Source organism: Manacus vitellinus, unplaced genomic scaffold (genome assembly GCF_001715985.3).
Source record: "Manacus vitellinus isolate BGI_N305 unplaced genomic scaffold, ASM171598v3 scaffold_2_pilon, whole genome shotgun sequence".
NCBI classification, from domain to species: domain Eukaryota; kingdom Metazoa; phylum Chordata; class Aves; order Passeriformes; family Pipridae; genus Manacus; species Manacus vitellinus.
This window is the reverse complement of record NW_021940208.1, coordinates 48,816,273-48,832,312: the sequence shown is the minus strand read 5'-3', so window position 1 is coordinate 48,832,312 and position 16,040 is coordinate 48,816,273. Positions and strand designations below refer to the sequence as shown.

The 16,040-nt window shown below is 35.1% G+C and overlaps 1 protein-coding gene across 1 annotated transcript in view; it reads left to right on the top strand.

Moving 5' to 3' along the window:
- NALCN (sodium leak channel, non-selective) overlaps positions 1–16,040 on the top strand; it is a 212,706-nt gene that overhangs the window by 12,092 nt on the left and 184,574 nt on the right. The window contains exons 3-5 of the mRNA XM_029960959.1: positions 1,437–1,520; positions 3,066–3,205; positions 4,030–4,158. Coding sequence (XP_029816819.1) covers positions 1,437–1,520; positions 3,066–3,205; positions 4,030–4,158 — 353 coding nt within the window. The remainder of the gene's footprint in view (positions 1–1,436; positions 1,521–3,065; positions 3,206–4,029; positions 4,159–16,040) is intronic.

Below are 16,040 nucleotides of genomic sequence, written 5' to 3'. Positions count from 1 at the left end.
CGTATTTTCTTGATATCCTGTGTTCACTTCTACCCTGAAGAATTTTTGCAACTGAAATAAATTAAAAAAAAACTAAGCCAAACATAGTTTGTCTCTTTACACAATATATCATGCTGTCACCTACTGCAAGGAATGATAAATAATTTTTAGGATAGTGTATGTCATTGAAAACATTAGATTAAAACAAAACATCTTGTCTGTGCTTACAGAATCAATGAAAATGCTGAGACATTTAAAAACAAATACTGAAATAACTATCACTGAGATAAGGAAAAATGTGTATAAAGCCAGGAATCACATAAAAGGACAAAGTCCAATAATGTCTTCAAGATTCTTCAGACATGACAATAATTTTTTCCCCAATTATACCTTTGAAAAGTGGATTGTACTTTGTAGCTGTAAGATCTCTAAACAGAAAAGAAACGAGGGAGTGTATAAGGCAGGGAAGGCTATATTGAATCTGTTGTGAGAAACATCATTTGGAAGGGGTCATTTTGTGCCCTGGGATGTCATTGTCTCTGCATATGTTTTTACATGAAACTGTGATATTTACTTTCCTTAGGTATATTTTTGTCTAGTCTCCCTTTCAACAAGCAGCATCTATCTGTATGCATTTGGACCCCAACTTCCTCTATGCTCCATGTGGTACACAAAACTAACACTCAGCTGTGATCTACCTAATAAGTGTAGGTGTTTGAAGTATCAGGCATTAGCAGCCCAGCAAAGAAGTGTCGTTACAGCTTGCAGTGGAGGGCCTGTGTTGCATGTCAGGAATGGTGTGAAACATGAGGATATTGAAGCATGCAAACTGGAAGAGAGATTGAGAATTGTGTAGTGTAGAGGAAATTGGATGCTGAATTCTCCATGCTGCCTTTTAGGAGTGATCTTTGGATTGGACTGTCACCAAAACCATGTTCAGATGTTTCAGTGGTTACTGTTAAGTGTTTCTGATAGCAAGACTTCTCTAGAGCATGAAAAATGATTGAAAAAATATGAAAAAATGAATGTAAAATGATACTGACTTAATTGAAGCTGTTGAACAGTATTGAAGTAAGTGAACGACACAATACTATATTGCTACCATTTTACACTTACCTTCCTGTGTATTTTGTAATGGGCAATACAATGGAAAAGTAAGTGCAGTGTTAATTTTTTGTGTGTTTTTTGATTTACATCAAAGTCTAAATAGTAGGTTTATTTGTAAGTTCTCTCTGACAGAAGTACCACACAAGAATGAAGCTGGCATTTATTCACCCTGAAGATATGTATATATGTTTCCAGCATATTCTAATCCAGATACTAGACTTGAAGTCTTTCAAAAGTAGCATTCTAAAAGTCCACAAGGAACACTTCTTCTTCCAAGAACTCTTGTTTATGATATTTGTAAATCCTGACAGTAAAAGAACAATTAACCTCTTAGCTTTTCTTTCATGTAGGGTGATAGCTCCTATGTAAAGGATCGTTGGTGTGTGTTTGATGGATTCATGGTCTTTTGTCTTTGGGTGTCACTGGTTTTACAGGTAATCATTTCACTTCTTTTTTTTCAGTGAATGGTTCCTTAATTGTGAAAAATATATGGCACAACCAAAAAACTGTGAGTTGTGGAAGTACAGTTGTACTTGGGTCAAATTGTTTTTAAAAAAATGTACTGAATTCAATAGCTCTGTAATTGCACATTGCAGCATATCTGCATTAGTAGCAGAATTTATCTTGTTTAATTTTTCTTATTAAATCTGAAGCTGGTTACCATAAACTCTCTGCATGGTCAAAAGGAGAAAGAAGGATCTTCAGAGAGCCATTTATCCCTTACTCCATATGACAGTTGTGCTCATTTCCTTCCACTGAGTCTAGCAGGATGCCATGGTGACTAGCTTAGGCACCTAAGGGGAGAGTGATTCCAATGGTAAATGTTTCCCATGCTGCAGGTGTATTGATATGGTGAGTGGAGTGGTTTCATGTAAGATTGATTGCTCACAGCTAACAAAACATTTTCCAAGAATCAAGCTAAAGCACAGTGGGAAAAAAATCCATATTTGGAAATAGTTTGATAAATTTTTATAAAGAAGGGAACCTGGACATGTTGCAAAAAAGTACAGTGTTAAGGTAAAGGTGTCCTGCATATCAATCAGTCCTTAACCATAGGCAGTTTTTTGGGTAAGAACAGGTTGAAGACTGACGTTTGACCTGCAATAGTGTAAGGATTGTAAAAGTTCTGTAGTGATTGCTGTTAGGCACGTATACATTTCTGGCAAATTTTCAGACACATTATTTTTACACAGGGCAGACTTTGGTGGTACATCTTGTACACATGTAGAATGAAGGTTGATCATTACTATGTGTGTCCAGGTTCCCCCTCCGTTTTCTTAGTACTTTGAGTAAACATTAAATCAAGTAGTTACTTTAAGAGAGTGATAGACAAGGATTAAAACAAGACATTTTCACCCAGTCATTTAGCTAAACACTCTTTACAGTGCGTAACTTATCAATGTATTGAGGAAATGGTTCCCCATTCTGTGTCTTGGCTGAAATTTGTGTCATAAGTAGAGTCTAGGAGAAAAAAATGCAGTTTTGTCATGCACTTGGAATTAAATGGAGAATTTATAAGCATGTTGCAAGTCATAAGGCAATCTGTGTGTATGTATTTTTATATCATAGTAAAAACCTTAGTGCTGTGCAACATTAACAGATACTAATTTTCATATTTGGAAATATATATTAATCACTTCTAACAAGGTTGTGGGAAACCTATGGGGTAGGACTAGCACAGAAATAGGCAGCTAACACAGGCTTGCAGAGTCTTCTTGAGTTGTTTGAGACTGAAGCATTATGAGCATGGGCAGAGTATATTTTTGGAAGCTCATTAGGATAACTTAGAAATGGATTAAAGTATTTACAAAGACTTTTCTTTTTTAAAAATGTAATTAAAATGAATCATAAAATAAACCAAGAGAACACTGAAAATTAAAATAAAAAATGTGTAGTATTCATACTTTTAAAAGTTCTATAAATGAACACAGGCATAGGAGAGAGTCATCAAGACAAAGTACCGATTCTTTTCTTTGTAGGTGTTTGAAATTGCTGAAATAGTTGACCAGATGTCACCTTGGGGCATGCTACGGATTCCACGACCGCTCATTATGATTCGAGCATTCCGGATATATTTTCGTTTTGAGCTGCCAAGAACTAGGATAACAAATATTTTGAAGTAAGTAAGGCTATTATTCTTCAGATAATAGAGAATATTTCAGTGTTGGGTTAGAAGACTCACTATGCAGTAAATCAACAACCCTTCATGCTTAATGGGTATTTTCCTCCTGAGTTTTAGTTCTGGCCAAAAATTCTTGCTATTTTCCATATGTAAGGAATAATGAAGTTTTATAGAAAATGATCAAAACTTTCAAATATTTAAACACATTTTAAAGCACTTTGCTAATAACCGTAGCCAGCAATTTGCAACCAATGGCAGTAAATTCTGTTCCATTAATATCCCAATTTAATAATCAAGGTGAATACCCTTACTAGGGTAATATTTGTAAATAAAAGTACATGAGCACAGACCCTAACCATTACAGTTACAAGTGTACATGTATTGGTGTGTATACAGAGATGCCTATTTGCAAGCAAACACACATAATTATGCTTGGTAGAGCATGTCATGGCAAAAAGTATAATGGTAATGTGAAAGAGTTTTTTGGTCTTTATTCAGTATCAACTTTATTCATCACCATATCTTGTCTGTATAAGTCATTAGATACTATTTTACAAAAGCTAGACTTTATACATTTTATTTGGGCATTTTTGTTTCACCCTTTACAGCTTACAGCTGGTTTAATTACCCTAACTTAGGGATTTAGAAAAAATCATGTCCCCCTTTTCTTTTTGTGCAGAGTAAAAGTACAGTTTTAAGGACAATTTTTCTGCAGGATGAAATACTGCTTTCTTTGTATGAGCATATTTTCTATTCTAGAGATTTTCAGAGGAGGCTTCACATTGCCTGTGCATTCAGAGTCCTGTTTGTCTTTTTGCCAGGCGTTCTGGAGAGCAAATCTGGAGCGTTTCAATTTTTCTTCTGTTCTTTCTTCTCCTATATGGGATCCTGGGAGTGCAAATGTTTGGAACTTTTACATACCATTGTGTGACCGACGACACGCAACCAGGGTGAGTTAACCTGTGCAGGGCCTGTTCTTTCCTTATATATGTATAATTGTAGTAGCATCAGCAGATGTAAAATGAACTTAATGGATTAAAAGCAATCCACCAAAATACATTAAGGTAAATTGGGGAAACAAAAATGTTAGGAATTATGAAAAATACAAATTTTAACTGTGACAGAGAGGTTACAAATTGTGTCATTTGGCTGCAGTCTGAGTTAGAGAGTGAGTGACTGTATGTAGTGTGGGACAGGGAGGTGAGAGAGCAGGAGAGCAGAGGATACTTTAAGAGGAGCATTGCCATTTGTGGCTGCTCTGGGTCACTGACGATTCATCAGGTTTTGCGCTCTTCTATCTTTTCCTAGAATGTCTTGATGTGGGACCAGACCTAAAGAATGGGGCAGAACCACCCCTGGAACCATAGAATCACAGAACAGTTTGGGTTGGAAGGGCCCCCCTGCAATGAGCAGGGACATCTTCAACTAGATCACGTTGCTCAGAGCCAACCTGACCTTGAATGTTTCCAGGGATGGGCCATCTACAACCTCTCTGGTCAACCTGTTCCAGTATCTCAGGCCCTTTCTGGATTAATAGTTTGCTGGGATCTGATACTCGGATTTAAAGACCCTTTTTGTCCAGCTTCTGCAAAATACTTATGATATATATTTTACACTGGTAATCGAGTATACATCACATTTTGATTCAATATATACTTAATCACCTTGAAGTACAATAGAGCCTCTTGTCACTGGGATGACTGATAAAATCACAGATAATATGCTTACATGTCCTGTTGAATTGAAGACTTAACTGTGTCCTTGAGCACCGTTACATTGTGAGAGTCTTTTACATCTATTTGTTTTGTCCCTGTTTCTTTGGATAGTGAAACATTAGCTCTGGGGTTGTGGTCTTTGTTTTAGTCAAAATGGGATCCTTTTATTCCTGTATTGAATTTGTCAGAACATAAAATAAACAAAGTAAGCATGGTAAGAAAGCAAAACACCACTTAGTCTGCTGCTGAGCTCAGTAGGTCTCATGATCGCAAAACTCTGTATTAAAGATTTTTCTAAACTAGGGCCTAAAAACTATCAAATATAAAATGAGAGCATTAAAAGTGGCAGATTCAAAAAAAGAGTGCAGAATTATTTGAGAATATGCTAGATATTTTATGGTACTTTGTTAGATGAAAAAAAGTAATTTTGGGATATTTTCTTACTGATGTGGAGCTGATCTTCACCTCGACTGCACATTTATTCTTTTATTCTAACTCTTTTTATAAGAAAAAATCTTTATAGAACAGATTTTTTTTTGCCATTTCCCATAGACATGAGAAAAAAGTTCTTTGTGAAAAATTCATTTGTGTTAATAAGAAGGTATGTAATTCTGCAATTTACAGAATGTTATTTGGAAAAACAAGAAGTGACATAGACAACACAAGAAAGATCAGGCATCATATAATTGCTTGTGTGGGTGAATACAGCTTTTCCTTGAAATCAGCAGAAAAAGATGAAATGGGACATAATAATGTTTGCAATATGGAAATTTAAATTTATAACTTTAAGGCTTTCCATTAAGTTTTGGCTGCTTTCTCTGCATGTGTTGGGTTGTTCTCTGAATATGGCATTATTAAAAAAAATATACAGAAACCCCCTAAATTTTAGGTTGTTGAAGGTCTGAATTACAGGAAAAGGTTAAAAGCTACAAATATCCAGTGTATAAAATATTTAAAATCTGCCTAGGTGGGGTTAATGTTCAAAAATTCAAGTGTGCAGAATCAAGGGAATTTTAGACTTGAGGTTGACCATGTACCCCAAACTCCTTTTCCTTTCAGTTTCATCAAGTTTATATCTTTTTAGCTGTTTAAAAATTAGAAATCTAATTTAAGTTACTTTTTAGGTACCTAGGAACCAGATTTATAACTTAAAATGGCTCCCATGATTGTGTATGAGGACTACAGTTACATTGACACCACTTTTTTTCCCCTGGAAATGTTCCCCCATTTATTCTGATGAATGGTGCTCATACAAAGAACAATATACTTTTTTTCTTTGTTGCTTGATATGTGGATTTTTACCTTAGTCTTGGCATACTGCTCATTCCTACTCTGAAAATACTGATTTCCTCTTCTTGTCTGTAACATTCATCATTACACCCCCAGAAACACTTGCCCCTATCTCTTCTGTGTTTAATTTTTGAGGAGTGCAGTGCAGAAGGTCAGAGCGGAGTTGGCATGTGCCTTCTTCATGTAGGTCAGGGCTGACCTTTCCAGAGCTAGTTTATTAGCTGGGATGTAATAGAGCACAAAAGCATGAAAATTGCTTAGCCAAGTTTTACTTTTGTCTTTGAGGTTCAGTTTCTCAACTTATAATGAGGATTAAACATTCCTCTTAGAGGTTGAATTGGTCGGTCAGTCTGTCTGTCTCACGTGGCTCTGTTCCAGGCAGTGGAGAGTCGCCAAAGTTGGCTGTACTTGTCCTTAAATAACTTCAGTCTTTAATGAGCCACAGCTGTAAATTTTCGGCAAACCAGATTCCAGGCTCCCAAGTCAAGATTAGAAAATGAAAACCATCTAATTAGCAACCACCTGTGAGAAGTTTAATTTTAGGTGATTTTCCTGGTATTATGCAGAATTCTATGTCAGGCAACAAGGGTGAAATCTTATTTTTGCGGTCAAGGCTTCATCTATTTGTGACATTTTAGAAATCACTCTTTTTAAGTTTACTGCCTTATAAATTATTATTATGAAGGAGGCAAATGCCTTTTGAAAATGGTATCTTAAAATCTTGCCATTCTTTTTTATTTGAAAGGACATGGTATCCTCACCAGACAAGCGTTGCCTCTTTGACTGCTGCAAGTTCTTTTATCTTTCCATCTCTCTTGATGCCCACACTGCCTGACCTCCTGTCTCTCCACCTCCTCAGTCATTTTATGATGATAACTCTGACAAACAGAAATACTGAAGTGAGCTAACTGCAGTCTGAGTTTTCATTCTGTCTGAGAAACCAACAGAATCTGACTTCCTTCCAAAGGCTGAAAAGTTTATTGTTGTTGTTTGATGATAAGTCCTTTTTTCCTTTATTCTCACAATAGTCTTCCCTATAAGGAACACTGTCTTCTTCCGAGACAATTTTATCATTCTTTATTCCCTCATGATTATGACTTATCTTTTTTCAGCTATGCAGTAATAACTTTTCCCTGATGATTTCCCTGAGCAATATATCTTTTTTCTGTCAATAAGTGGTATATTACATGAATTTCCTTTGAACGGATCTTCTTTAGTTGCATGAAAGACACACTGTATGGTTGGAATGTAATCTATATGTAATCCAATTATCTTGATAAATCCATACGTTATAAGCAGTTTGATAGGTTTTTTTGTTATATCTGAGATTAAATTCAAAGAGTCAAACAAAATAAAGTGAAAAAAGTTGTGTTTCCAAAGCTACTAAATTTAGTCTTGGTCACCTCTAGTACATACAATGTATTTCCACAAGGAGAGGAGAGAGAAAATCTTTCCAAACCCTTCCTGTGGTTGTTAGAATATTTTATATATCCTCACATGCTACCTACTGAATGTTTTCTGTATTTTTTATTCCTAAGACATGTTTGATTACACAATAATGCTTCCAAACTGCATGATTAGTTTATATTTATTATATATTATATAATATAATATATTTAGATTATATTAAATATAGTTTATATTTATATTATCTCAGTCTGCATGGAGCTAAGGGAAAGGAAGCCTCATCAAAAGAGAAAGGCTAATGTGGCTAACAGCCATAAATTGTGGTACTTACCTATTTCTTTTCCCAAAGTTATTCTTTAGATCCTTTTTTTTTTAACATTTTCAGTGATGTATAGGCTGAATATTTCTGTAGACTGGTCTACCTCGTCACCATGGCAGTCAATTTAAAATCCTTCTTTTTTAAGGTTTCTTGTTTAAAGTAGGAGATGCCCAGGAAAACAGATAAGAAAAATAATTACTGTGTAATAGAAAGAGCTAAGAAGTTCTTGGTGATCTTTCCATCTGTCTACGGATAGGCCCCGAAAATGTCAGAAAATAGCTTCAAAGATTGGAGCTGAAAGCTCACCACAATATCTAGTAGAGGAAATAAATACGATTAAAAAGAACAAAAGGAATTTGTAATACTGTCTTACACCAGCCATGGGAAAATAAGCATTAGTAATCAGGTTTCTGAGAAAGAGAAGGAATCAAAGACCAAGCTTGAAAAATCAACATAACAGGACTTCATTAGCAGAGCACATTAATTTATTGATTTTAGTTCAACAACCAGCACCACTTTAATATTGTCTTTGGGATTTATTCACAATCTCTCTTACTGGTAATACATGTCTACTATAAACTCCTCAGGAAGAAGAGAAATGGAAAAAAATCTTATTTTTTGAGGCCTGATGTTGTTTAAACCCCAACTAAAAACAATTGAAATAAAGCACCAGTCAAAAAGGAAAGTAATTCATTTTAAATGGGATTCAGTCAAAAGGGTGGAAAGAATGTTGAGGTGGTGGCCTATGTTGGTGGCCTGTGTTGGGAAGCAGTCTTCAGGAGTGAGACTCTCGAAACTTTCAGAGGGCACGTGATTTCTGAGCAGAAATACTATTTTTTATTAGAACTTTTATACAGATAGCTGTCCAAAGTAATTACACTATTGATTAATTTAGCACAGACTTCACAGTGTTTTGTTTATCCAAATGCATTTTAAACAAAAAGGTGACCTTTTAACAACAGTCCAGGATAGAGTGATGAGAACCCAATTACCTCAGCTCCCGATGGCTCAGTAATGACATGTACTTGTTCGTATTAAGATTTGGAGCCATTTGGGTTCACACAATTCTCTGTCCCAATGCAGAAATCAAATTTATTGAACTTCTGCTCAGCCTGTCAACCTTTGTGGGATTTTTTTGAGAATAGATCCTTTTGAGTAATCTGCAGTGGATTTTATAGATTATTGTGAAGTTGGCTCACTATACATACAAGAATTTGAAGAACATAACTACCTAATCTCTTCTTTGCCATAAGGAAAGTTTTATATTTAGCCACAAGATTCTTATCTTATAATTGCTGTACAGAATTATTGATGAGTATTGAGCTTTCTACAGGAAACATGCAGGAGGCCAGGATGCCAGAAGTCAGAATATCCTCCGATATATCATAAAATTGAGAGAAAGACAAAAATCACTAGAAAAACAGAATTCTAAGAGTGATCTCCAGCAAATTTGCCAAATGGGTGATTGGGTATTGTTTGCTTTCTTAAATATAAAGGAAGAAAGAAAACTACTCTTCTTTATAGTGCAAGAGGAAGCCGGACAGCTAATGAAGACGGCTGTCTGTAGGAAAGATTTCTTCTTTCACTCATTTTTTTGTGATCAACTTCAGTGACTTTGTTACTTTGACTGGTAATAAATGAGTGATGGGAATTTAATTTCCCCTAATGCCAGTAACTAGTTATCAAAGCAATAGCTTGTCAAAATTGTTAATTAGCTGCAACCGCCCTGTTTTCATTTGGACAATGACAGCATTGGCTTTGCTTAACAGAAGCGATCTGCCATGAGCAGAGTATCATCTGATTTTGATGTCAGCAAACCTGTGTTAGAAACCTAAATGCCTTGAATTTCCTCTCTGGCTATCAGAGAGAAAAAGGTGCTTCAGGAGTGTGGCTGAACCCACCAACCTCTGAACTCGGGGGATGTATTTCTCTCTCTCTGTCTTCATTACTTAAAATGAGGCGGGATAAGTCAGGACATCAGACCTGCAGTCTTTTACTGTGCAGTTCCCTCTAAAGATTCAACTAAGAGGAGCTGGAGCTTTGAATTTTTGCATCCGGAAGTGTGAGATAGGGTCAGTGATTTAATTTGAATCTTTTCAGAGATACTGTGTGGTGAGTAGCAAGAGATGGAACATCAAAGGCACATTTTTTAGACTCTAACTTAGGTCACATATGAAATGAAAAAATGCTACAGTCAAAATCATATCAAACTTTACTCAGAATTACTGCCTCATGGGTCTGCTGGGTAAACCAAAGAGAAGAAAGTTTGAACTAAGGCATAGCTCCAACTCTGCTGAATGGGCATACAATAATAAGAAACACCTGCTTTTCTTCTCGCTTGTATTCTCTCAACCAGCAAATGAAAATCCTTATTTTGGACCAGTCCTAGGGCAATTTCAAATCAGACTTGAAAAGCTAATCATGGTGAGTTCTGGTCTGAGAAAAAAAGCAGTCAATAATATTTTCCATTCATGTTCAGGGTGATTCTGACTTCCTGCTTACAGCACAGACTTTTGATATAAAAACACCCAAAATGAATTGCTGAAAGTTACACATAAAATCTTGTACTATTCACCCCATTATCCCAAGGCTTCAATGAATGTCTTAAAATTCATCATTTTAATTAATCTTGCTTGTCCACAGAAAAGGTGAAACTCTTTAGTCTGCCCTTTAGTATAATTAGTATCTTACTTTTCTTCTGAAAGTCCTCTTCTTTTAATCTAACTCACAGATGCATTTGACGACTAAGTTGGGTGAACAGAAGCTTTCATTACTTTATTTTTATTGCTTTCATGCACTGCATGGGATAGCAAGACATTAATTGAAATCTGTCAGTGTGAAACCAAAGCTTCCTACAAAATTTTTCCTAGACAATCATAAGTGCCGAGAAATAACTATAGGTGCACCTATCCTGTAGTCATTTCTTTATGATTACCAGAGAGACATACATATCTACATGGATGCACACACAGACTTGTACAATTCCAGATGAAGTTTTAAAGAACACCCTCAAATTTAGCTGTGTGTGTAACTGAAAAGATAGACAGATACACAAGCATACACGTACTCATTCCACTTTTTGTAAACATGCTTAGCACATATAACTCAAGGATTTAAAAATTAATCTGGGCACCCTAATTACTTTATGGTAGAATATGTTAATTCGTACCCAGTTGTATGCTTTATGTTAGATTTATGATACTGCCATCCAAAAGCCATTATAATATATAGGATTATCATAAGACAGTATTTTACAAGTATTTTTAGAAATTAAAATTAATACATTGACTCAAGCAGATTCAGATCCCCAGCTACTGGTAGTTGATGAATTTCACATTATGGTTTGCATTAGAAAAACCCTCAAATCCCAAGAGGCCAGCAGTGTGAGCGTATATTACTAAAAGTATTGCTGCCTAAATCACTACAATGCAAAGCATTCATTTTAAGTGCTTAATATAAACGTAGATTATTTTTTTATTTAACCTCCTCTTGAAGAAAAAAAAAACTCTTACATGCATTGAGTATGATTTAGGCAAAAAAGGAAGAATCTCTGCTTATAGTACCTGTACAGATACAGGCCTTTTTTGGGCCACTGTTACTATGGGCTAATTTTGTTCTGCCTCAAGACAATAAATAAGCATAAACTAGTACACATGGACTAGAAAATATTAGATATTTAGAAATGGGTAGAATATCACCAGATGTTTTCAATATAAGATGATTTCAATTGTTTTATTCCTTCATAGGCCATATTCAACATCAATTAAGTACTGAGATGCGGATTCAGCACATAACTAATTTTAAGCATCTCAAAAGTTCAATTAGGCAATGTGCTTAAACATCTTGCTCAGTAGGGTGCCTTGATAAAATTATGAACAAGAAACAATTCATCCCAGTAGATCAACTGAATATTTCTACGCAGAGTATAGAGTGCAGTATGGAGTGCAGCATCAACCCAGCAAACAAGCTCAGAAATTAGTTCTTCAAAGGAATGCAAAGGATCCAGAAGGAGATAATTGACTCCACATCACTTGATAGACATCCTTCAATAACAAGATTGTTGCAAAAGACATAGGACTGTTACTCTGACATGTTTTTAATTGCCTGAAGAACATTCTGACTACATACATACATATGTACACCACAAGAAGAACCTGAGTTGATGTGTCTTGGCAGTAAAGTGGCTGTTTTCCACAGCATCTGTTGCGAAACTGGTCTTTCAACCATCATGTGCCCATGTGAGCACAATCTTTTAGTATCTTCTCCTTATTAAGGCAATTCTTCAAAGAGAGCTTTTGACAACTTAAGAGACAAATTACCCAACATAGCTTCTAGCTTCTTGTTTTCTGTTAGCCTGATTTCTCTGCTGAAAATAGAAAAGGAGGAAAAAAGGGATTTTTTTTTTTTTCTGGTATTCTGTTAATTTTCTAAGATATCACCAGAAAGCAATTCAAAATTACCAAGCTACTCATGTAGTTTTCAGATCCAGAAAATTAAATAAAAAACTAAGATATTTATTGATAAGATAATAAAAAATTATTCCAGTTGGCTGATTAGGTAAAGAAGTCAACAAGTAAAAATGACTTAGCTGGAGCTGAAGGATTTTCTGTATTAGTTGAAGGGAACCCTATGTCTATCTTTGCACCAAAACCAGGTACTGCACAGCACAGCTGCTGACTGAAGAGCTACCGCGTTGGTAAAAATACCACAGCAGACACAAAAAATGGCTGGTAGATCATGAAGCAAGTAAGTAGCAACCATACAGCAGTGAAACAGGGAGCAATACATTAACTAGGATCTCAGAGGAATTGGCACTGTGTTCTGTGCTATCCATTTTCATTAGTGACCTGGGGGACCTTGTGAACCCTGCATCATCAAAATCACACCGAGCATATGATGAAGGATAACAAAAACCTTTGAGAACAGAGAAAGATGATGCAGTTCTGAAGACTTTAAAGGTTACTCTCAATAACTGTGATTTAATGTCAAGTAATGAATTCAGAAAGTGATAGAACCTTAACACAAAATGGGCACTGCTGTATAGAAAGTAGTAATACAGAAATAAGTTTGGATCAGATGACTGATAAGAGTTTTCTCTTTAAGATATCAAGAATTAATAGTTTCCTCTTCTGCTAGACATCTTACTCTGAACATACAATTTTGATAAAAAATTTCCATTTCTCTACATGTTTCTAAAAGATGCTTCTGCTTTGCCATATTGCCAAAACACAAGGGCAAAGTAACAAGCTAGTGAGAATCTAGCAATAACTTAAAATAAACTCAGAGAGCTCCATGGTGCAGATAACTTGTTCCTGAAGCTCACATTAAATGGATTCTGGCCTAGGATCTCTCAGTAAATGTTTTCTGATGAAGTGATACTGTGGTTCTGCATTGACTTTAGACCATTTGTCTCATGAATATTAGTATACTGCTCTCTTACATATATAGGTGAATTATATCTATTAATTTGTCATCATTTTGAAAACCAGAGTGATCTACTGCTCTGGAACAACTTCACTGCACCATTCTGGACAATTAATATAGCCCGTTAATTTTTTTATTTTAGGCTCTAAATTCCATATCATATCAGTATTTTATGAAATGAGATGTAATTTACAAGCTGAATTCATAGTGGGAAAGTAAGGTCAGTTGTGCCACAAGCATCCTGATTTTAACAATGCTGTAGAGAATTATTTGAAGCAACAAAATATAAGTGCAAGATATGTATAGACTGACAGATTAATGGTAGCGGAATTTCCCAGGTCACAGATCTGATATAGCAAATGCTAATTGCTAGGGTAGCAAATACTAACTTCTTTTTGCAAATGCTTTACTCATAACACTTAATCATACAAAAGAACAGATTTTCACATCAAATGCAGAATAAGATGTTTAGTCACCAACACTTCACATCCTAGATTTAAAGCTCCCTCCTGCAATTGAATCCATGCAAACACCCAAGACTTGTAACTGAATTTTATTTTCCTCACAGAGATTGCTTGTGCTTTTCGGATGCGTCATGGTAGCCTGTGCCCTGCTTGAGTGTCTTGAATACATTAGTAACACCAAATGCCTACATGTGGATGAATACATCAGTAACACCAAATGCCTACATGTGGATAACTTAAAGGATAACAGGCCCTTTAAGTTAAAAAAAAAAGCAATGACACTTCCTATTGCCATCCAAGTCATCAACCTTAGTTTGCTTTCCCCCTATGCCACCAGCCAGTTTTAGAGCACAGAACATTGGATTCCAATGTAAAGATTTTCCTTAAAGAATTTAAAGAATTTACCGAATTAAAAAAAAAAAAAAGATACACATGGCATAAACATAATTAATGGCTGTAATTTTATACCAATAAAAATCAGAAAATATGAAATTAAGGTTCTTGCTATAACCAGTAACATCATGCAGAAGGGAAGTTTTGTATAACTTTTCTCTTTAGAATATATCCTCTTAGAAGCTCAGATGGCAACTGCTATATAGCTGCATTAGGTAGTCAAAAATATTAAAATATTTCTTTTTTATTCCAAGTTACACTTGTTTTCAGAGACTCTGAGAACTTAAAAGATAGGAAGCCTAGATGGAAAAGTGCTTGTTTTTTATCTGAGTCCTTGCAAAAAAAAAAACAAACATGGAGAAAGATTAAAGTTTATTTGTTGCTTAGTGACCATGAAAAGAATCTAAGCACCTAGGCAAATTTCCTTTGATTTGTCCTTTTAAACGTGTCTTATTCCCAAAGCCATATCTTAATTCTTACTGTGCTGATCCAGTCAAATCCATTTTCTCCAGTGGGAAACTCTGAACGTCCAACTGCTATTAACAGATGGTTCCTAGACCACTTTCTTACACTAGTGCTCTTTTTACAGACCTAACAGTAATAACAGCTGCTCCTGCACAATTGTTAGAATAATGATATTGTACTTTAATAATTACAACAGCTTTGTTTCTATAATGAAGTTTTCTATTTATCACTTTCATAATTATTACCACATTATGACCTCAGCTTAACAAGGACAATATTAACATATAAATCAGTTATATTGGTATTTCTAAAATTTGCAGTAGTAGTTTATCATTATTATTGGGTGTAGTGTTTTCCAAGTATACTCAGTGTCAGCAAACTCTTCTGTCACTGAAGTCAGACACATATATAATCATTAACTTCAGTGAGCGAGAGTAGTACTGCAGTTAAGATCTACTGACAGATCTTCTAATTTGTGCAGAAAGAGATTACAGCTTAGGACAATGCTGCTGCCGGAGTCATTACAGGTTCTGGAGACTCCAGTAACAGAGTCACCCAAAATAACGTGACAGTTGAAGAAATTTCAGAGAGTACTTTTCTAGTTTAAGGATTACAGATTTGTTTAGGCACCAATATTCCTCTGATATTTTATAATCTTAGCATTCCAAGGGTCATTTTTAAATGTTATGTTTTACTTTTATTCAAATTTAAGTCTAAAGTCATCATGTACTGTACTTACAGAACCAGTTTTCTGTTTTTAATCCAACAACAGTCTGTTTTATCTTTTAAACTGTGAGTGTGAAAACTTCATCCATATTTAACATTTTTCATAATTATATCTGTAATTACAACTATAAAGCTTTCAACCCTTTCTGGTAACAGATTGTCTCTGATATCTATTAATTATTTTTGTCACATTAAAAATAAGATAGGGCATGCTTACAGGACTCATGGCTTTACAAACAGTATAAACACAAAGCTTAAGCTTTGGCAACATTCCATATTTTACATTTTAGCTTGGCAAACACAGATTTCACTAATCAAGAATTAGTAATTGAGGAGAATATCAGAAAGCATCTGCTAGGGATAATTTTATTCAAATCAACAGGCCCAAATAACTGAGGGCATCTCTTCTATTAATTTTTAATAAATCTTGAAATAGCAGGGAAATTCCAGAAGAATGCTAGTATGCCATTAATTTTGAAAGAACAAGCAGCAAAACTGGTTAGCCTGACATCAACCAAGACAAAAGAAAGAGTGAGCTGATAAAAAGTCTAACTGGTAAAGAGTAAAGAAAGTTATAATAAATGGAAGGAAGAAGGGTTTTAGAGAAAATAATTCTCATCATAGTAACA